Here is a 23,536-nt window from a genome sequence, read left to right on the forward strand (position 1 = left end):
AGTAGCAATAATAGTTCATTTTCTTGGCTTCTGGGTGTAGGCCGTGTCAGGTAATTTTCTTGCGACGTTTCAGCAGTCGTTGCAGCTGCCATCATCAGGTTGTCGCAAGACAATTTACCTGACACGGCCATCATCCAGATTCTAAGAAATTGCAGACAATGGCCGTGAAAGCTTGCTATCTTTATTAGCAATAATAGTATTTGGTTCCCTTCATGCATAATAAGCAGTGCGTGAGTGTTCTAATCTGTAGCCTTCCGTATTGAAGCACGAGTACATTGTTCAGCAGAACAAGTTATATGTAAAGAAAGAAAAAAAATCGCTGTTTCGGTGATCTCAGGGATTGATTCCACGGCACTGCGGCTCTATATACATTACACAGTGAAATGAAACATGCTTATATTGTAACGAAATGCGAAGCTCTAAGGCGGAGCACACAAGTAGCAGACGTGTGAACAGCAGAGGCGCCCTTCTGTCCGCAGCCTACGCCAACTGGACGAACACCTCGGGGTGCGCGGGCAACTCGTCCAGCGCGCTGTTCGGCGACCGCGGCGCGCTGCTCTGCCTCAGCTCCGGCGCGGCTGACGTGGCCTTCGTGCGCGCCCGCCAGCTGCCGGCAGCCATCGGTAACTACCCCCGCCCCACCCCCGCGACACTCGTGACCCACGTCACATCAAAACTAAGCAAGCGCAGAGTCTTATTTAAAATATGTGCGTCAAATAAACTATTTTGTCAGTGATTAAATATTTGTTTCACTGATAAAAAAATACTTTATTTTTACATTTTAATTTTATTTCAGGAATTTCAAAATATATGTGATTTTAATTATAGTTATTTCATTTGAAAACCGAGTAAAATGAATTGATGTCCTCAATGTTGCAACACCTGTTTTTTGCCACAGCAAACATGAAACCATAGATAAAATTACTACGATAACAGTACTTAACCTCTAATATTGTTTACGTTAAACTTCATTCTAAAAAATTCACCGACGTTTCGGTCGACAATGCAGTCGCCATCATCAGGGAGCAAAGCAGGCTACAAATTAAGAAAAATATGGAACCCACTCTTTAGAAATCCTCAAAACATAGCTGCACAGCCGACATCAGACAAATCGCCCCTGATTGGCAAAACAGCCCAGCCAACCAAAAGAAAGGAAGGCTCTGATTGGCCCACAGCAGCAGCCAATCAGGAAGCACCTTCCTCTCAGGCGAGAGTATATAAAGGCAGGACAACTGGTAAGAACCTCAGTATCTAGGGCCACTACAAATGCCACTGTGACAACTGACCACTTTGCAGTGGCACCTAACCTATTGGTAATCCTAAATCCTCGCTCCTATCCACCTCCTGGTCGATCGGACGCGATAACATCACTGCAATCGGGCTACAGGTTTCCTACAGTGCGTCGCTGGTTTACTGTAGCCATCCCAACTTTGCTACTTCCCTCAGGCAGCGCCCCTGCAGTCTTTAATGTTGCGCATAGATTCACGCGGGTCACCGTGGGCTCTCCCATGCGAGTGGGGGAGGCCACTGGCCATATTTTACGGTACTACGTAAAGCGTATAGGCCTTCCGCCTGGCACGTATTAAGAACCTCCCTTAAAATCACTCCCATTTTTTAGGAGGGCCCACAATCACATCGGTTGTTTGGGACCGACTTCAGCGTGAAGGGGCTGTAGTCTAAAAAAAATTGTTAGAACCTCAGTAGGTAACTGCCCCCTGATGATAGCGACTGCAATGTCCACCAAAACGTCGGTGAATTATTTGCCAAGGACACGGCTACAACCCAGAAGCCAAGCTACTTCAGACAATGGCCATGAAAGCCTGCGAACATTATTAATTATAAATAGTTTGGCTCCCTTTAGACCCAACTAGGTATAGTAAAAAGAAAATCGTTCCACTAAAATTTCACATTTTTTAATACTTACCTTAGTTAAATTACATCGCTATCCTCTTATCGTTTCACACCAATAACTGATACACACGTGGTATATCACGTTGCACCAGTGCGATAAATACCATCCAAAATGTGTGCTCATGCTCAAAGGTTGTGGTATATGCCGTCAGAACGTCAAAAATGGCCGCAGTTTAACGAAAGGTGTGTTCGTAATCTGCCCGTTGGCCTGGTTCGCTGCCCACTCAATGCGGCGGGCAGTAATATTACAACATTATGATTTTGTAAGTGTCAAACATATTAGGGAAAACAAACTTCATAACGCAAACCGTATACAGAACATTCTGTCATGGTTCATTTGAGTAATGTGTGTTACAAAAATCATTGGGAAACTAGGAAGCTTATTTCCAACTTGTTAAACTAAATAGCTAAACCTGCTATCATGTTACTTCACGAGTGCTTGAAACAAGTTTATTTCAATTATTTATGTGGCGTCTACTATAAAGTTTTCATAATGAACCTAAATAGGTGCTTGACACTAAGAAGTTGCACATAAAAACTTATTTGAGTCACTATACAAACCGACTTCAAGCCAAGATGCTTTGTGCTATAGACGTGTTTCTTTATTCACAAGAGCGGAGTAGCTTCCAGGAGATCAGCCAGCTTAACGCTGAGGAAGAGCAACATCTTAAGAAAAAGTTTATTTCCTTGTATTTCCAGACACATTTGAGTTTATAAAAAACATCTTTTGAAAGCAGTTCCCTGTGTTCTAACACCCAAAGGAATATTACTGCGGGATAACAGCCGACGACTCAGGTCTGTGCTGATACACGGGTGCTGTTGCAGCTGAGCTGAACTTGGCGGTGGACTCGTACAGGATTCTCTGCCGCGACGGCAGCAAGCGACCTCTGACGGAGACCGTCCCTGACAACTGCCCCCTGGCCACGGTGGTGGGTGGCGAGGTGAGTAGTCCCCCGGCCACGTACACTTGTCACTCACTTCTAGCACAGACACTGTCGTCAGTGTGGGTGAGTAGTCCCCCGGCCACGTACACTTGTCACTCACTTCTAGCACAGACACTGTCGTCAGTGTGGGTGAGTAGTCCCCCGGCCACGTACACTTGTCACTCACTTCTAGCACAGACACTGTCGTCAGTGTGGGTGAGTAGTCCCCCGGCCACGTACACTTGTCACTCACTTCTAGCACAGACACTGTCGTCAGTGTGGGTGAGTAGTCCCCCGGCCACACACACTGTCACTCACTTCTAGCGCAGACACTGTCGTCAGTGTGGATGAGTAGTCCCCCGGCCACATACACTGTCACTCACTTCTAGCACAGACACTGTCGTCAGTGTGGGTGAGTAGTCCCCCGGCCACACACACTGTCACTCACTTCTAGCGCAGACACTGTCGTCGGTGTGGCATTATGTCTGCATGACTGAACATGTGAGTCAACTAAGCCTTCCAGACACTCCAAGCATCCACACAAAGATCAAGGGTGCCAACAGCTTTATCATAAAAAGAAAACTCAACGATGGAGATTGGACTTGGGAATTATTAACAATCTTTCTAAATACCTGTCGATTGGTTAAAATTTTTGGTGACCTGACGAGAATTCTGTGATCAATTGGCTGTAAAGTCAAGAAAAGGCCTAGTATGTAGGTATATTTGATTTTTCACCCTTGAAGATGCCTAATATACTCCAGAGCGAAACGTTGGTAAGATCTCACTTCTTAAATTCGATTTAACCTTGAAATCAAAGACAGTTTGTGATATATATATTATTATAAAGTAATAGATAAAGTCACTTTCGCACGAATTTGTCCATATTATTTTAAACAGTGATTATAAAATTACTAAAAAAGCCAAAATTTACAGTATTACAATTATTATAATTTAAACCCTACTAATGCATGTCCACAAAAAGAAGTAAGTTAACCATATAAACTAGCATCCTATAGTTCTCACATTATAATATTTAATTTATGTGCCACTTTAAATAAATATTTATGAAGCGCCGAATATATTTAATTGGGCTTTGGTATGTTTATGCAATTAAAATATTGGCTCACAACTAGAAAGTATTTAAACATTTTAAATTATTTAATTATTAAAAACATAAGGCATTATTTTTTCAGATGCATAATTAATTATTATAAAACTATTTTTCTTTGTAATATCGTGTATTATATTTTATTCCTTAACCGTGTGTATATATTTCTAAATGAATGCATGTTATTGGCTAACTGCGGAAAGATGTTAACCCGGGAGCTGAGAGTTCACACTAACCTTGTCCCTCCACACCCCAGATCGTGGCTCGGAGGAACCGCTCCAAGGTGATGACGCGGGACATCAACAACCTGATGAGCGAGTTCGACGACTGGTTCGGCTACGCCTACCGCAACTACGAGAACATCTTCCACATCTTCGAGTCGTTCATGGACACGGACGGTGTCCTGCTGCAGGTGAGCTTCATGCCAGCGAGGAACAGGCTGGTGCCGTCATCCGGTTGTACTGATGACCTTGCTGTATTCTCACTTGATACTTTTGTCTGGCTCCAGGAGTCTCCCGTTTTCTTCCAGTGGTTTTATGCATTGTTCAAGCTTACTGATACAGCATAGTGGATTGTTGTAGGTAGAGGCGTAAATGTGCACGATTCGCAAGGGCGTCCCGCGGAAATTTCCCCGGGAGGGGGGGGGGGTGTTTCCTAGAGTTGTTCACGTTGGGTTACCTGAAACGTCATCTCTGGATGCGGTGTTTGTATATTGTATACTGCCCATATTTTGGCTAACATGCATGCAATAAGCAGACAATTTTGAAATATACAGAAAGTTTCCCATGACATAGTTTTGACATGAGACCCGTATCATAGTGTTGCTATTGCAAGTGCAGGCAGGCGCTGGCCCTCCTCCCGCCCCCCGGGAGCTGCGGCCATGATTATAGGCATGCTCCAAATTTTTACTCTTAATTTATATAACCATGCTTTGTTATTAATTTTTTGATCATTTATGCCTTATCGTGAGAGGTTTTATTAATTCATTTTTGTCTCCAATATTTTATTTAATTTTTTAATTTCAACAGTTAATAGATATTATTCTAACAAAACGTAGGCAAATTAATCAAGTTGTACACAACATTGCCGGATTAAACACCAGTCGTTGCATTAAATTTTATTCACCTTAATTTTTTTTTTATTTAAGATGATTAGTTTTGTATATTAGATTTGTAGACGTCAAAATTTTGAGTCGCACTTTGTACATGACAAGAAAGTAGTAGGGTTTGGCCGAGTCTGGCACAGGCTTCAGGCATTGGTTCAATGTGCGGATCAATGACCGACCCTCGTGAAATAACGGCGGCCATATTGGATGACGACTTTGATCTCCGACCTTGAACTTGACTTTTAACCTTGAACTTTGGATTCATCCAATTCTAGAACATTCTGTCATCTTGGAATCGAATGCCCCATTCCCTAATGCTGCAATTTTTATACGGTTGCCATCCTTGATTCTAGAAAAGTAATTTTTAAGCTCTAAAATCGGAAAATACTTAAAAAATTATAAAAAATTAAAACAATAAAATTTTAATAAAAAAACCGCACCTACATCTTAGAGTCTTCGGTTCAAACCCGGTGAGGTCATTTGATTAAAAATTGCGATAAATATTTTCTCTGCGAAAGCCAGCGGCAGACTGACCTTCCACCACAAATGCCAATGAATATATTACATCAGCCAGTGTGATGTATTGGCCGTCATCTTGGTAATCTGCAGTTTTTTAACTAGAAATTCGGGAAAAATTAAAAAAAAATCAAAACATTTACTTATTAAAAAATTGAAAGTTCAGGTCAATGACAGTGCTAAGTTTGTTTATTGATCAATCTAAAAGAAGGTAATATTATTAAAAGTGACAGGTTAAAGAAAAAACAACAAAAAAATATAAAATTTATTACATAATTTCTACAATTTCTATAATTTCTCGATAAGTTCAGTCGTTATGGAGTGGAAAGCAAGTCCTATACATGTTTTGGCATGCAATCTCAGGGCATCTCAAGACAGTCGATTAACACAGTTCTCAGTTTCATTGAAAGGACAGTATATATTTCATGATGCCTCGCACTGAACATGTGTAAAAATATCTTGCCACAGAATACACAGTTTGATTCTGATGAATGTGCAACTAGTCTGTCACCATTATTAATGTGTTTTTAATTCTTCTGTACCATATAAACTGGCTACAACATGTGTTAAGAGTATTATTACACTGTTACTATTACAATCGTGTATTACATTCTCGCAAATTTTCAAGTTTTTGATGCTGTCATAATACATACATTTGGGCGATGGAACACCACAAGTTGTTGCTTCCTTGGATATAAATTTCACTGTTGTTCTGTTGAAGACACTGCACATGTTAAAGTCTCCTCTAGTGCTATAGGTGATGTTGACATCGGGATACGTGTCGCCATCAGCGTTGCTGCAGTCAGGGTCCCCGACCCTGATGGAGTTGGCATTGCTGTTGTAGGTGATAGGTCAGACTGGGCTGAAGAACCTCGAAATGACGATGGTACAGATGTCACCGAGTACTGCGTTCAGTTGGTACAGATGCCATCGAGGTCTTGGCCGTTTCAGCTTCCAAGTTGGAGTAAGGTTTATCACTTTCGAAAACTGTTAGGAGAGTCTGTCCCCACTCTTCCAAAAACAAAGACGAACTGTGAGCCACACCCTAGGCAGCTAGTTATATATTTATATGCAACAGTCATGTGATACTTTGTAACCATTTCAGTTTATATATTTACAGTAGGTATTTGGAATTTACTGCCAAAGAGTCACAACGCCTGTATATAACACCACACGATTCGCATATTGAAGAACTGATCCACATGTTCATGAGACAGTTCAAGTCTTCGTGACATATAGCATGCTGTGATAGCATAAATATTCTGCCACAGTATCTGTAAACAGGTTATTCTGCCTTGTGCTTAACTGACCCAGTGCCGATTTCATAATGTCGATTTAGGCTACCTTGATAGCTAAAAAGTTTATTAATGTTCTGAAACCGTCTTCTTTAGAGTACATTATTTTGACATCCGCTTCTTTTAATTATGCGACCATTTGATGGTATAGTGAATGAAGTACCACAGTTTTGCACTGACGCAATACATTTGGTCATTCATTGAAGTCTCCGAGGTTACTGGCAAACCTTCAAGCGATGAACCGCACCTGCTGATTTCTCCTGTACAGTTGGTGGCACAAAGGTCTCTGGCAGTGCATAGAAGGTAGGTTTAGCTGCCACGGGGACCTCTGCAGTTGGTGGCACCAATGATGTTGCTATCTCTGTGGCTGCCAGCGTGGCGGCCATCAGGGTCTGCCTTGCTGATGGTAGGCCTTCCATTAAGGTTGATCTTCAAACACCAACTAAATATTAGGTAATGTTCTGAAGATAGCCGATACACACTGCACTGCGGTGAGAGGATAACTGAGGATCCCGTTGCCTGGAACTAGTTTATATACCCACGGTTGGTGGCATATTACATGAGTAAAAAATTGTTCTTTTTTTTACCAAGTGAAAATGCAGGTATGTACCTCAAAATTCTAGAAATAAATATACACAAAGTACAAGTTTCACAAATTTATTTGTAAAAATACACAAGTATACATTAGGTTAAGGCATTCAAAATTTTCGTAAGAAAAGTCTATAATTCTACACGAACTGCCTCTTTGAGTCGGGTACTGTCTCATCGATTCTGGTTCTAACTGGTTCACTGATCTTGGACTTAGGAACACAGGTATCCAAATGGTCATCTTCTTCGGTGACGACAACTTCAGTGAGACATGGACGACGATGTCTGCGACCACAGCTGCACCTGGACTTTGACTCGATGCTTGTTGAGACAGGATGACTGACAGAGCTACAACGAGACGCATGTCATTTGGAAGTCTGCGTAGACACAACACAGGTCACAAAAGTTTGCAAAAATTCCAAGTTTGGTGTTGCATGTGCAGATGAAGCGACTACCTCTTCGATGTTGGCTGGAAGGATCATGTGTGGTCTCGTGGGACAGGCAAACCAATTTCCCAGTTCGCAGAAATCTAGCAGCAGTTGAGTCGGTTCGTAGGATACATGAATTTACGAAAACGACCAGTGCTGAGCGCCTCCATCACAGGTTTCTGTATTTTGTGCGCACATATCCAGAATCTCAGTAGCGGTATTCGACACAGCTGTAGCTAGGTCTTATGCTAGCTTACACATTGGCAGGATGAAATGAAAACCTCTTCTTGCAGGTTGGACAAAAACTGAAGGCACAATCCGTTGCATGCTTTTTATATATGCAGGCTCTACTCACACTGCGAGGACCATTTGCGCAATAACTGCGAGTTTGTACAGGTGTATACTCGTTCACAGTTGATGTGTGACTGCACTAAACTTGAGCATGGAAGGACAGCCATAGTCGGTCAGCAGGTCTACAATTTCGGTGGCACCATTGCAAAATTTTCTCGGCCATTTCTTCTGCTCAGGTCCGGTGACATGAATGATGCCAAGTGGATTCTGCAATAGCAAATCATCTAGAGAGTTTTTCACTTGGTATTACCAATTTTACCTTCGTCTCACTCCAGACCATGATAGTATTTGCAAAGCCATTCATTTGAGCATTTACTTTTTAATCGAGTAGTTTCCAAGAATACGGGGGCCGGATGGTGCGGGTTCGAGTCCTGCTGTCTTCATAATAGGTGGCAGAAATTTCCTTGAGGAAATCTTGTAGGTTTCAGGAAATCTTGTAGGTTTCAGGAAATCTTGACGCTAGCAATACTCGGTCCTAACTAAATTAATATCGCAAAATGTATTGTTATTTATGAGAGAATATTCCCAAGCTTGTCTCGGCAGTTGTACGATGCAAGTCGATCGTGAACTATCACACAAAAAGCATAAATGTTTGGAGGGATATTTCAGTAGTCGATATGTCGATCCTACAGTCTATAATGTTTCAATTTATTCAATCGTACTGTTTGGAAATGTCAAATAACATTAACGAAGCCTTGTTCTAGAAATTGTTGGGACTCAGTAGCGGCAGTTGCTGTCTGTGACCATAGTATGCTTGCTGAAATTTGACATACGAGAAGAAATTCTCCATTTTAAAGTTCATGATCATGTAAACATATGGATAGCTTTCGCAGTTAAAAAATATTTTTACATTATGTATTTGGCAGTTATAAAATACAGAACAGTTAACTTGTATTGAGCTGTTTTATAGTCTGAAGGCCGACAATTCTGATTCACTTATCTCGATTTAGGAAAATGTGGGTTAGTTTTCTCCATGTGCTCGTGATTATTCCTGCCAATATTTTGATAGTTGTCTCTGTGTGCTCCTGATTATTCCTGCCAATAATTTGTTGCTATGCTGCGTGTGCTTCTGGCCATTCCTGACGAGGCTTCTGTTGGTTTTCTCCGTGTGCTCTTGATTATTCATGTCAATATTTTGTTGGATTTATACATGTTCTTCTGGTTATTTTTACTGGTGAGACTATTGCTGATGGAAACTGGTAAAATGCTGGGATCAGTACTTCCTCTGAGTGAGGGACCAGGCGTCTTGCAGAGACTATATAGGGATAAGTCCACTTGCTATGGTTGTTTCGATTTATTCCAGTAATATTTATTAGACAGAAAATACAGTCATAGATGTGGTTTTTGGGTACTCTCTAATCCATAGGTACGCCAAATTTCAATATTTTTATCTTTTCCCGCTAGCCCTCTGGCGTAAATGTTCTTCTGTATAAGTTTTACAAACCTGATACGGTTCCCAGGATTTATCCTCATCACCGGGTTTAACACCAAAGTATCCATGATAAGCTCTCTTTACAAGGTCACTAACAGTCTTTCTGTTATCTTTTAGTGTGTATTCTCTTCATATGTAGAAAAACACATCAGGATGATTCACACAACTTCTTCTAATGGAATTCATTTTTTTTATCAACTTCGATCTATCCTGCACGGCTAAAACTCACTAAATGACCTCAAATTTAGTTGAAGTGTTGAAATGAAGGATGGGATTACCATTCTGGGTATCCCTGTGATGAAGTGGCTTGAGTCAAGCAGGCGGTTTTACTTCTTATTACACACTTATCTCAAAAAGTATAGGTGAAAGAACAAAAAAAAAAAAACTAATTTCATATTTAGATTCAGTGCCCCAAATATAGGTAAAATCATTTCCAAAATCCTAGGTATAAAAAAAATATTTTTTGTTGGTCTTTGTTATTAAGGAGTAAATATTTCTTACTGTTGAAATAATCACACCATTAAAGGTTATTATTTACAGGACACCTACTTTAGCACGAAAACAATTCTAACCACAATTTATACGCATTTAAAAGCAAATAAAATTTTATAGTTTTTATTCTTAACCACATTTATAATATTACTTAGTATTACTCTGCAAAACCATTTATATACTTAAATAACAAAATAAAACAGAGCTGAGTTTTCTGACTTCCTTTTTTTTCAAGTATTTAAGAATCATAATTTATTTATGAGAAATTTGATTATAAAAGATATAAAAAATAATAAACATGAATTAACAAAATTAATACTCATTTCAAAATAACAGCTCAAGATATCAATAATTATGATTAACAAAAAATATTTCTCACTGTTGAATTACTCACACTATAAAGAAAAATTGATTACTAAATATCAAAGCCGTAATTGATTATAATAAAATAGTTTAAAATTTAATTTAATTTTAAACTATATATAGGTTAAATATTATACAACATTCAAATATACTGATTTTTTAGTTCTGAAAATATCACCTTATCTTTAAAGTTATAGTGCATAGACACAGAATAAAAAATTGGTAACAGAAGCGACAAAATGTGGCTTTATCCTTGGTTAGTGCGTACCAGCACTCTGATTGGCCAGTTGCTCTCGGGGCGTACACGAATGTAAATAAACGATGTTTCCCATTGAAAGTAAGGGGCTTATGATTAAATGAACAGTTTGTGTGGTAGTAAATATAATAATTCGTCGTGATTTCACAAATATGTTTGAATTCATAGTATTTAGAGTATCCATGCGTGATTCCAATCAACATTATTATTTTGTATTGGAATAAATAAGCTAGATAGTGCGCATTCTAGCCTTGTGTTCCGTGATTCAGGGAATTGTGCAGTAAGTATCGAAAAAATTTATTTCAGAAAGAATGCATAATTTTTGGTGTAACTCGTCGACATGTTAGTAGTATAGGATAGCCGGTCCGGAAACAGGGTTAAGGGTGTGGTGCCGGTGCCGGTGTCCGCCATATTGGATTTGTGACGTCACGGTGGCAAAAATTCCTCAAAAATCCTCAAAAATGACTCAAAATGACTCAAAAATTCCTGTTTTTAAGAAAAAGTTTCCCGTTTTCGAGGGAAAAATTCCCGTTTCGAGGGAAAATTTCCCGTTTTAGTCCGTAAAAATCCCAGCGGCTAGAAATGTCCTTAAAGAGGCTTAAGCATCCTTAACTCAAGCCTCAGTTAAGCCTCTATCAGAACTTGACCTTGACCTTGACCTCGGCGGCCATTTTATATCTGCCATTTTGGATGACGTCATTGTGTACTCGAACATTCCGGCATTGTGTTTTCCGCCATTTTGAATCATGACGTCACCGTTGCAAATTTTGTTACGGTCGCCATCTTTAAAATCTTATTTATTATCCGATATTAACAAAAAAAAATTAAAAAATTATAAAAAAAAATTTTAATAATAAAATTTTAATAAATTATTTATAAAAATTACATTTTAGATACGGAGCTTGGAGTCCTCGGTTCGAACCCGGTGAAGGCAAAAAAATTAAAAATGGCGACAGATCCTTCCCCCGCGGTGGCTGCAGGCAGACTGACTCCCAACACTTTTTTTTTCAAAGCAAATTTATCGTCACCTAGTATGACGTCATGTCCGCCATCTTGTCTTCGATGCTGGAAGCCATCATCATTGTATCGTCGGCGAGAGTGCGCTGATGACATGTTAGTTTAATTCTATTCCGCTAGAGTGCAGTAAACATTTATTATTGCTGTGACACCCGACATCTTGTCATTTGGCTGCCATCTTGAAAATCTGTAATTATTTAGCTGGGAATTCGGGAAAAGTTCTAAAATTCATTAAATAAATTACTCATTAATTTACATATTGATTCGATCCGCTCCTGTCCTCGTTTCGATACCCGATCGATGCAATAATGTTTAATTTTACATAAAAAATAAAAATTTCAATAAACCATGTTCAACATTCGTAAAGAGACGCTAAATCCTCTACGACCATCATCCTATCAGACATCAAGACCACCATATTGGAAATGCGTAATTTTAATGCTAGAGATTCGGGAAAAAGTTCAAAATACATTAAATAAATTTGTAATCTATATACTGATTGATTATATCGACTTAGGTCCTTAGTTCGATCCCTGGCCGATACAAAACAACTTTAATTTTAAAAAAGTACCAGAAAAGTGTAAGGTTCGAGAAATAAAACACCACAAAGTCTTTTACAAACATAATATTTATCACACAATTTCTATCCTACTACAGAATCACTTGCGAAAGCCAGCAATCTTATAAACATTTAGCCCTGCATAGACGTGCAACGACTACTTCTTAGCTCCAACAGCTCCAAAGGCTCCAAATGGCTCCAACAGCTCCAAATTCTTGACAGCTCCAAATGTCTCCAAATGCTTAACACAGCTCCAAATGGCTCCAAATGCTCCAAACGGCCACCAAATGCTTGACAGCTACAAATGCTTCAAAAGGCTCCAAATGCTTAACACAGCTCCAAATGGCTCCAAATGATCCAAACGGCCTCCAAATGCTTGACAGCTCCAAATGTCTCCAGCAGCTCTAAATGCTCCAAATGCTTGACAGCTCCAAATGCTTCAAAATGCTCCAAATGCTCCAAATGTCTCCAAAAGGCTCCAAATGCTCCAAACGGCCTCCAAATGGCTCCAACAGCTCCATCAGCCTCCAAATGTTTAACACAGCTCCAAATGGCTCCAAATGCTTGACAGATCCAAATGGCTACAAATGCTCCAAACGGCCTCCAAATGCTTGACAGCTCCAAAAGGCTCCAAATGCTTAACACAGCCCCAAATGGCTCCAAATGCTCCAAACGGGCTCCAAATGTTTGACAGCTCCAAATACTTCAAAAGGCTCCAAATGCTCCAAATTACTCCAAAAGGCTCCAAAAGCTCCAAACGGCCTCTAAAGAGCTCCAACAGCTCCAACAGCCTCCAAATGTTTAACACAGCTCCAAATGGCTCCAAATGCTTGACAGCTCCAAATGTCTCCAGCAAATCCAAATGCTCCAAATGGCTCCAACAGCTCCAAAAGCCTCCAAATGCTTAACACAGCTCCAAATGGCTCCAAATGCTCCAAACGGCCTCCAAATGTCTCCAACAGCCTCTAAATGCTTAACACAGCTCCAAATGGCTCCAAATTCTCCAAACGGCCTCCAAATGCTTGACAGCTCCAAATGTCTCCAGCAGCTCCAAATGCTCCAAATGCTTCAAAAGGCTCCAAATGCTCCAAAAAAAGGCTCCAAATGCTCTAAACGGTCTCCAAATGGCTCCAAATGCTCCAAACGGCCTCCAAATGCTCCAAACTGCCTCCAAATGGCTCCAACAGCTCCAACAGCCTCCAAATGCTTAACACAGCTCCAAATGGCTCCAAATGCTCCAAACGGTCTCCAAATGCTTGACAGCTCCAAATGTCTCCAGCAGCTCCAAATGCTCCGAATGGCTCCAACAGCTCCATCTTCAATTGGTTCCAACTGATTCCAATTACTTTTCTTATCGAACTTGGCATGATTACTAACATGTCTTTATTAGTATACATTTTGACTGGCAGTGGTAACGTATTTTGCACCTTTAAGTTATAAGTTTTATTTAGAAATCAGATTTCGATAAATGGTAGATACCATTTGGAAAGAAAATATATTAATTTATCTTCAAGTTTATACACATAAATTTAATTTAAGCCATTATTGTATGTAGCCAGCTTCCCTCAGTTCTTCGAGTATGAAGGATATTTCTTTAATGTTCGAATAGTTTCCTGCACAAAGCGATCCATGTAGTTGTCGTAGCCTGTCAACCAATATGTTAGGATCTTACCATGAGGTATAATCAATCTCTTCTGCTGCGTTCATCATCATCCTTGCATGTTTATAATAAATATTATTATCTCTGGTGTCTATCGTTTTAACACCAACCACAAGGTCACTTTCGTCATCGTGCCAGTGATTATCACAAGCTTGATCAGGATAATTTATTTTATTACGACGTTTCCATCGTTTTGGTCTCAAACCACCATCACAGTCTTCACTCTTGCATGCTTTTGGTGCTTCAGCACAGTACTCAATCATGTCAGCCTTAGATGTGGCAGCACAGTCTTCATTCATGCCAGCTTCTGATATTAATTTAAAACAAACGAAGGAAGTTGTAACCACATTATAAATGAAAATATATTTACTCTAATATCTAGACGTCTCCATGAAAATGTGAAAGATGGAGAACCACCTGAAGCTTACAAGGTCGAAGACTTTGATGAATCATCTGAAGCTGGCATGATTGAAGATTGTGGTGACATATCTGAGGCTGACATGATTGAGTACTGTACTGAAGCACCTAAAGCAGGCAAGATCGAAGACTGTGATGGCGATCTGAGACCAAAACGCTGGAAACGACTTAATAAAATAAATTATCCTGATCAAGTTTGTGATGCTGACATGATTGAAGACTGTGATGACACATCAGAAGCTGGCATGAATGAAGACTGTGCTGCCACATCTAAGGCTAACATCACAGTACTCAATCATGTCAGCCTTAGATGTGGCAGCACAGTCTTCATTCATGCCAGCTTCTGATGTGTCATCACAGTCTTCAATCATGTCAGCATCACAAACTTGATCAGGATAATTTATTTTATTAAGTCGTTTCCAGCGTTTTGGTCTCAGATCGCCATCACAGTCTTCGATCTTGCCTGCTTTAGGTGCTTCAGTACAGTACTCAATCATGTCAGCCTCAGATATGTCACCACAATCTTCAATCATGCCAGCTTCAGATGATTCATCAAAGTCTTCGACCTTGTAAGCTTCAGGTGGTTCTCCATCTTTCACATTTTCATGGAGACGTCTAGATATTAGAGTAAATATATTTTCATTTATAATGTGGTTACAACTTCCTTCGTTTGTTTTAAATTTTAAATTATTATCTTGCTCTAGACCAGTAATTTTAGCATTAGCTTTTGCGCCTTCGTTCCTCTTCCGAGATGTTGTAGCCCAGTCTTCGTTATCTTTATTCATCTTAATTGTACAGGTCTTGTAATGTCTATCCAAGTAATATCTTCTACCAAAGGATTTCTGACACTGACTGCAATGGAATGGTTTTTGACAAGGACCCAAATTACACTCGCTTCTCTCATGTCGTTTAGCATTCTTTCTCAAGGTAAACACCTTGCTACAGTATCTACAGTGCTGTCGTTTTGATACAGCAACTAATCCCGAATCAGGATTCATATTAGTTACTGAGACTAATGTCAGACGCAAACTAAGAGTTTTAAATTAGATATATTACTTAAATATATTTTTTTAATTATTTCATCAGCGAGAATTAATTTATCTCATTCTAAGGTACTTGTTGCAAGTAGTTCTGCTTTTCAACAACAGATGTCGCCACATGTTACTTGCAGGTAAATAATATTTAGTTCTTTTATGCGGGATGCGGGATGCTCACTAACGATCGCAAAAGAAGGATGGCTTCGCTAGACTCCAAGGAGAAGGAAGTTCGTCCTTCCTGTTAGTGCTTCTTAGACTTCTCAGAGATTATTTGACTGAGTAATGATATTTTTTTTTAATTTACACCTGATTAAAATAATACAAGCGTTGATTAAGTTGCAGAAATTCACTAGTTACATGTAACCTTGAAAAAAAAAATTACATGCCTCATTAAATAAAAAAAAATCCTTCATGCAGAGATCATTTTCTCATCTGTAACCAGAAGCACTCGGAAAAAACCATCAGATGTCTAGTCAGGAATCATCATAAGCACCCAGAGAAAACCATCATAATATTGTCCAGAATAATCAGGATCACACGGAGAAAACCGCCATAATATTGTCAAGAATAATCGGAAACACACGGAGAAAACCGCCACAAGTGTTTTTTGTAATTTTATGATATCAAAGAAAACTTGTGGCGGTTTTCTCCGTGTGCTTCCGATTATTCTTGACAATATTATGATGGTTTTCTCCGTGTGCTTATGATTATTCCTGACTAGACATCTGATGGTTTTCTCCGAGTGCTTCTGGTTACAGATGAGAAATTGATCTCTGCATGAAGGATTTTTTTTACTTAATGAGGCATGTCATTTTTTTTCAAGGTTACATGTAATTAGTGAATTTCTGCTACTTAATCAACACTTGTATTATTTTAATCAGGTGTAAATTAAAAAAAAATATCATTACTCAGTCAAATAATCTCTGAGAAGTCTAAGAAGCACTAACAGGAAGGACGAACTTCCTTCTCCTTGGAGTCTAGCGAAGCCATCCTTCTTTTGCGATCGTTAGTGAGCATCCCGCATCCCGCATAAAAGAACTAAATATTATTTACCTGCAAGTAACATGTGGCGACATCTGTTGTTGAAAAGCAGAACTACTTGCAACAAGTACCTTAGAATGAGATAAATTAATTCTCGCTGATGAAATAATTAAATAATTATATTTAAGTAATATATCTAATTTAAAACTCTTAGTTTGCGTCTGGCATTAGTCTCAGTAACTAATATGAATCCTGATTCGGGATTAGTTGCTGTATCAAAACGACAGCACTGTAGATACTGTAGCAAGGTGTTTACCTTGAGAAAGAATGCTAAACGACATGAGAGAAGCGAGTGTAATTTGGGTCCTTGTCAAAAACCATTCCATTGCAGTCAGTGTTAGAAATCCTTTAGTAGAAGATATTACTTGGATAGACATTACAAGACCTGTACAATTAATAGGAATAAAGATAACGAAGACTGGGCTACAACATCGCGGAAGAGGAACGAAGGCGCAAAAGCTAATGCTAAAATTACTGATCTAGAGCAAGATAATAATTTAAAATTTAAAACAAACGAAGGAAGTTGTAACCACATTATAAATGAAAATATATTTACTCCAATATCTAGACGTCTCCATGAAAATGTGAAAGATGGAGAACCACCTGAAGCTTACAAGGTCGAAGACTTTGATGAATCATCTGAAGCTGGCATGATTGAAGATTGTGGTGACATATCTGAGGCTGACATGATTGAGTACTGTACTGAAGCACCTAAAGCAGGCAAGATCGAAGACTGTGATGGCGATCTGAGACCAAAACGCTGGAAACGACGTAATAAAATAAATTATCCTGATCAAGTTTGTGATGCTGACATGATTGAAGACTGTGGTGACACATCAGAAGCTGGCATGAACGAAGACTGTGCTGCCACATCTAAGGCTGACATGATTGAGTACTGTGCTGAAGCACCAAAAGCATGCAAGAGTGAAGACTGTGATGGTGGTTTGAGACCAAAACGATGGAAACGTCGTAATAAAATAAATTATCCTGATCAAGCTTGTGATAATCACTGGCACGATGACGTAAGTGACCTTGTGGTTGGTGTTAATACGATAGACACCAGAGATAATAATATTTATTATAAACATGAAAGGATGATGATGTACGCAGCAGAAGAGATTGATTATACCTCATGGTAAGATCCTAACATATTGGTTGACAGGCTACGACAACTACATGGATCGCTTTGTGCAGGAAACTATTCGAACATTAAAGAAATATCCTTCATACTCGAAGAACTGAGGGAAGCTGGCTACATACAATAATGGATTAAATTAAATGTATTTGTATAAAATTGAAGATAAATTAATATATTTTCTTTCCAAATGGTATCTACCATTTATCGAAATCTGATTTCTAAATAAAACTTATAACTTAAAGGTGCAAAATACGTTACCACTGCCAGTCAAAATGTATACTAATAAAGACATGTTAGTAATCATGCCAAGTTCGATAAGAAAAGTAATTGGAATCAGTTGGAACCAATTGAAGATGGAGCTGTTGGAGCCATTCGGAGCATTTGGAGCTGCTGGAGACATTTGGAGCTGTCAAGCATTTGGAGGCCGTTTGGAGCATTTGGAGCCATTTGGAGCTGTGTTAAGCATTTGGAGGCTGTTGGAGCTGTTGGAGCCATTTGGAGGCCATTGGAGCATTTGGAGCCATTTGGAGGCCGTTTGGAGCATTTGGAGCTGTGTTAAGAATTTGGAGGCTGTTAGAGCATTTGGAGCCTTTTTTGGAGCATTTGGAGCCTTTTGGAGACATTTGGAGCATTTGGAGCCTTTTGAAGCATTTGGAGCTGTCAAGCATTTGGAGCATTTAGAGCTGCTGGAGACATTTGGAGCTGTCAAGCATTTGGAGGCCATTTGGATCATTTGGAGCCATTTGGAACTGTGTTAAGCATTTGGAACCTTTTGAAGCATTTGTAGCTGTCAAACATTTGGTGGCCGTTTGGAGCATTTGGAGCCATTTGGAGCTGTGTTAAGCATTTGGAGACATTTGGAGCTGTCAAGAATTTGGAGCTGTTGGAGCCATTTGGAGCCTTTGGAGCTGTTGGAGCTAAGAAGTAGTCGTTGCACGTCTATGCAGGGCTAAATGTTTATAAGATTGCTGGCTTTCGCAAGTGATTCTGTAGTAGGATAGAAATTGTGTGATAAATATTATGTTTGTAAAAGACTTTGTGGTGTTTTATTTCTCGAACCTTACACTTTTCTGGTACTTTTTTAAAATTAAAGTTGTTTTGTATCGGCCAGGGATCGAACTAAGGACCTAAGTCGATATAATCAATCAGTATATAGATTACAAATTTATTTAATGTATTTTGAACTTTTTCCCGAATCTCTAGCATTAAAATTACGCATTTCCAATATGGTGGTCTTGATGTCTGATAGGATGATGGTCGTAGAGGATTTAGCGTCTCTTTACGAATGTTGAACATGGTTTATTGAAATTTTTATTTTTTATGTAAAATTAAACATTATTGCATCGATCGGGTATCGAAACGAGGACAGGAGCGGATCGAATCAATATGTAAATTAATGAGTAATTTATTTAATGAATTTTAGAACTTTTCCCGAATTCCCAGCTAAATAATTACAGATTTTCAAGATGGCAGCCAAATGACAAGATGTCGGGTGTCACAGCAATAATAAATGTTTACTGCACTCTAGCGGAATAGAATTAAACTAACATGTCATCAGCGCACTCTCGCCGACGATACAATGATGATGGCTTCCAGCATCGAAGACAAGATGGCGGACATGACGTCATACTAGGTGACGATAAATTTGCTTTGAAAAAAAAAGTGTTGGGAGTCAGTCTGCCTGCAGCCACCGCGGGGGAAGGATCTGTCGCCATTTTTAATTTTTTTGCCTTCACCGGGTTCGAACCGAGGACTCCAAGCTCCGTATCTAAAATGTAATTTTTATAAATAATTTATTAAAATTTTATTATTAAAATTTTTTTTTATAATTTTTTAATTTTTTTTTGTTAATATCGGATAATAAATAAGATTTTAAAGATGGCGACCGTAACAAAATTTGCAACGGTGACGTCATGATTCAAAATGGCGGAAAACACAATGCCGGAATGTTCGAGTACACAATGACGTCATCCAAAATGGCAGATATAAAATGGCCGCCGAGGTCAAGGTCAAGGTCAAGTTCTGATAGAGGCTTAACTGAGGCTTGAGTTAAGGATGCTTAAGCCTCTTCAAGGACATTTCTAGCCGCTGGGATTTTTACGGACTAAAACGGGAAATTTTCCCTCGAAACGGGAATTTTTCCCTCGAAAACGGGAAACTTTTTCTTAAAAGGGGAATTTTTGAGTCATTTAGAGTCATTTTTGAGGAATTTTGAGGAATTTTTGCCGCCGTGACGTCACAAATCCAATATGGTGGACACCGGCACCGGCACCACACCCTTAACCCTGTTTCCGGACTGGCTATCTTATACTACTCATGTTATTAAATAATGATTGAATGCCAGTAGGCGTCTTCTTGTCCATCATCTCGTTTGCTGGAAAGAATGCGTTATATTTGTGTAACTCTGTGCTTACTGCCATGCAACGTGTCTCGATGCCTTTTTTTTTTTTTTTGCCACAATGCACCTAAGACTACAGCAATTAAAATGTAGAGTGATTTTTGTCTATAATTTAATATGCCGTTTATATTACAAATGCCACACTTAACATACATACGTGTGATTTATTTTCCTGTAGGCCTAATGTAATATTGTTGAGAGTGAATTTCTTTAAGTCGTTGCTTTTAATTTACCCCTATGTTATGTAGTTAACACGTTTAAAACATGTATTTACATACTTATAATAAACTTTGTAAATGCACATAATATCTAGGTACCTAGTTCTAATGTAAGCCTAAATAGCTACGTACTTTTTTTGGCTTGTTAACAAAGTAGAATCTCATAACACAAATTAATTTAACATTTAAGTTTACTTAACCATTTTATTATTGACACTAACTGAAGAAACTTTCATGTCTGTAAATTTTAGCTCTTAATGGGAGGACAACATATCATTATGTCATTTTTTTAGCTTATTTTGTCCATCTTGTCAGATTTTCTGTGTGTACACGTTTGTACAAAGATATTTGACGTCAATACAAAACAAAAAAAACCTTGCATAATGTTAATCAGTGTACGCAAATGTGAAGCCTACATAATTAAATCATTTACAATGCCAGAATTCACTCGCAATCACTAACTAATACAGTACTTAATTCAAATACGATTAAACTGCTATCCCAGCATTGGCTAAACGCGCCCCGAAAAGATGGCGACCGAATAGTAAACAAACAATGAGCGAGTACGGGCGTAAACCCACTTTGTCTCTTCTGTTACCAATTGTTTATTCTGTGGCATAGATTCTGCCAAAAGTCTACACAGACATACTGCAATGCATTCATAGGCATTGATAATATTATCATGTTCGCCACTCTTCAACGCAAATACTAAACGGCACGGACCTTCCTTTAGATAATTTTTGACATTATAACCATTTGCCATAATGCAAAAATAAAAACAATTAATATTCCACGAATGGGATTGGTTTAAACATTTTTAAAGAGCATATTTTTGGTTGGACCTAACATATTTACACACTCGTGGGCTCGTAATTAATATACGGTGTGTTATTTAGTTAATCAAATAACAATTTTTGACTAATTTTTATACTGTAAAACTTAATCGTGAAAATAATTATACCAGCAAATACTATTTAGTTACAGAGCTAAAACCGTACTCAAATAATACTGTTTAACAGTAGGTACTGGTTTACACAATTATTTTAAATAATACATACTGGAAAGAACTTAATTTTCTTGCGAATATGGCCAGTGGCGCGGTGCACAACAATAAGCACAAAACCCGCTGTGTTGTCCTCTGCCCAAATACTCCCTTACTATATGCCAGCAAGTCGGATGGAGTCAGGCGCAGGCGGGTCCCTACCGCCGCGACCCGCCTATCCCTGCAGCATGGCGGGGTTCAACCTGACCCGCACGCCGCCACGTGGAGCCCGCCCAAAGCATCTGGGTTCATCATATTCTCTGCACCGTCCACACTCTATTCTCCGTCCTTTGAGCGTCAGAAACAGTTTGACAGCAATATTTCCAAAAAAAAAAAAAAAAAAAAAAAAAAAGCATTAAAATTCGGGCCTTGAAATTTTACTCCTATCTCTTCCAAAGATGTTGCACTTCAAAATTACATAAATTTTAATTTTACCAGTGACATACGTTTCTGAGTTTTACTGTGTGCCGATAGTTTCTGTAGAAATTGCGTAGTAGCAAGATATTTGAGCTGTTAACAGTATCACATACTCGATGTACTATTCTAAGAGGTAACATGGCTAAGTGAAAGCAGAGGAGTCTATGTAACTTGAAAGTGGTTGTTGTGTGTCCACAGAACAACACCATCGCACTGCTCACGTCGTTCAACACGCAGAGCTACTTCGTCAGCGCTTACGACGACATGAAGCGGACGGCGTACACTTGCCGCAGCGCCGCGACACCCGCCCCCACCGCCGCCGGCGCGCTGCTGGTGTTGGCACTGGCCGCCGCCGCCAGGCTGTGGTAGCCGCCGCCAGGCTGTGGTAGCCGCCGCCAGGCAGTGGTAGCCGCCGCCAGGCAGTGGTAGCCGCCGCCAGGCTGTGGTAGCCGCCGCCAGGCTGTGGTAGCCGCCGCCAGGCTGTGGTAGCCGCCGCCAGGCTGTGGTAGCCGCCGCCAGGCTGTGGTAGCCGCCGCCAGGCTGTGGTAGCCGCCGCCAGGCTGTGGTAGCCGCCGCCAGGCAGTGGTAGCCGCCGCCAGGCTGTGGTAGCCGCCGCCAGGCTGTGGTAGCCGCCGCCAGGCTGTGGTAGCCGCCGCCAGGCAGTGGTAGCCGCCGCCAGGCTGTGGTAGCCGCCGCCAGGCTGTGGTAGCCGCCGCCAGGCTGTGGTAGCCGCCGCCAGGCTGTGGTAGCCGCCGCCAGGCAGTGGTAGCCGCCGCCAGGCTGTGGTAGCCGCCGCCAGGCTGTGGTAGCCGCCGCCAGGCTGTGGTAGCCGCCGCCAGGCTGTGGTAGCCGCCGCCAGGCAGTGGTAGCCGCCGCCAGGCTGTGGTAGCCGCCGCCAGGCTGTGGTAGCCGCCGCCAGGCTGTGGTAGCCGCCGCCAGGCTGTGGTAGCCGCCGCCAGGCTGTGGTAGCCGCCGCCAGGCAGTGGTAGCCGCCGCCAGGCTGTGGTAGCCGCCGCAGAGTTCGCGCCAGGCGCTGCGTACCTGCGACTCCGACAACTGCCCCCTTATACAGTACACTGAGAGAAACACAAGAGAAACCTTAGACTCATTGAACCCGAGACCGACTCCAAAATAATCTGCGTTCATGAATCTTCGGGTTTACTTTTATGTTGTAAATGATTAAGGTAGGTATAGTTAGGTGTACCACGCACATAAATGTCTCATAAAATTACATTTATTTCCTCAAGCCCTTCTCCCTCCCCGTGAGAGTAGGTAATATTAAACAAAATAAGAAACTTACTTTAGTTAATATAAGGTTACGTGCACGTCCTTAAAATGCTTTTTAGTCATGAAAAAGTGTAAAATATCGTGAAATGGTTTTTGTTTGTCACATTATAGTTGCACTAGCGAGTGGCAAAGCTGCACAAGCGAGCAACAAACTTCATATATGTTCGGGAACTGATTGGAGGTCAATGAATTGGATGCGTCCTGAAAACATATGGTGCTAGGGTTCACATTAATATTTCAAGTCCACATCACCCCAGGATTGTATGTGGATACTACTACTCGCTTCCCGAGTCAGTAACCACAACTCGGACACCCCGCTGGTAGCAGCGTCTACGTGTCTCAATAACTGCTTAAAGTTTATTTAATTATTCTTAAAATACGTGTAATTAAACCCGTGCTCTCCCACTTAAATTATATCCTCAAGTCAAAGATATTAAATAACTAAAATACAAAGTTGAAGAAGGCGTAAATATTGGTAGCAGAATTTCAGTTACGAAAGTTATTTTTCATCTTAAAAATAAAATATAATCGTTGTAA

At 40.1% G+C, this 23,536-nt stretch overlaps 1 protein-coding gene across 1 annotated transcript in view; it reads left to right on the forward strand.

Annotated features, from left to right (window-relative positions):
* The window catches only part of LOC134527434 (transferrin-like), an 87,146-nt gene extending 64,940 nt beyond the window's left edge, over positions 1–22,206 (forward strand). Inside the window, exons 12-15 of the mRNA XM_063360113.1 lie at positions 480–623; positions 2,737–2,852; positions 4,199–4,354; positions 21,911–22,206. Of these exons, the coding sequence (XP_063216183.1) occupies positions 480–623; positions 2,737–2,852; positions 4,199–4,354; positions 21,911–22,081 (587 nt within the window). The 3' untranslated portion in view covers positions 22,082–22,206. The remainder of the gene's footprint in view (positions 1–479; positions 624–2,736; positions 2,853–4,198; positions 4,355–21,910) is intronic.
* The last annotated feature ends 1,330 nt before the right edge of the window (positions 22,207–23,536 follow it).

The sequence above is a fragment of the Bacillus rossius genome, chromosome 1 (assembly GCF_032445375.1).
Source record: "Bacillus rossius redtenbacheri isolate Brsri chromosome 1, Brsri_v3, whole genome shotgun sequence".
In the NCBI taxonomy this organism is placed as follows: domain Eukaryota; kingdom Metazoa; phylum Arthropoda; class Insecta; order Phasmatodea; family Bacillidae; genus Bacillus; species Bacillus rossius.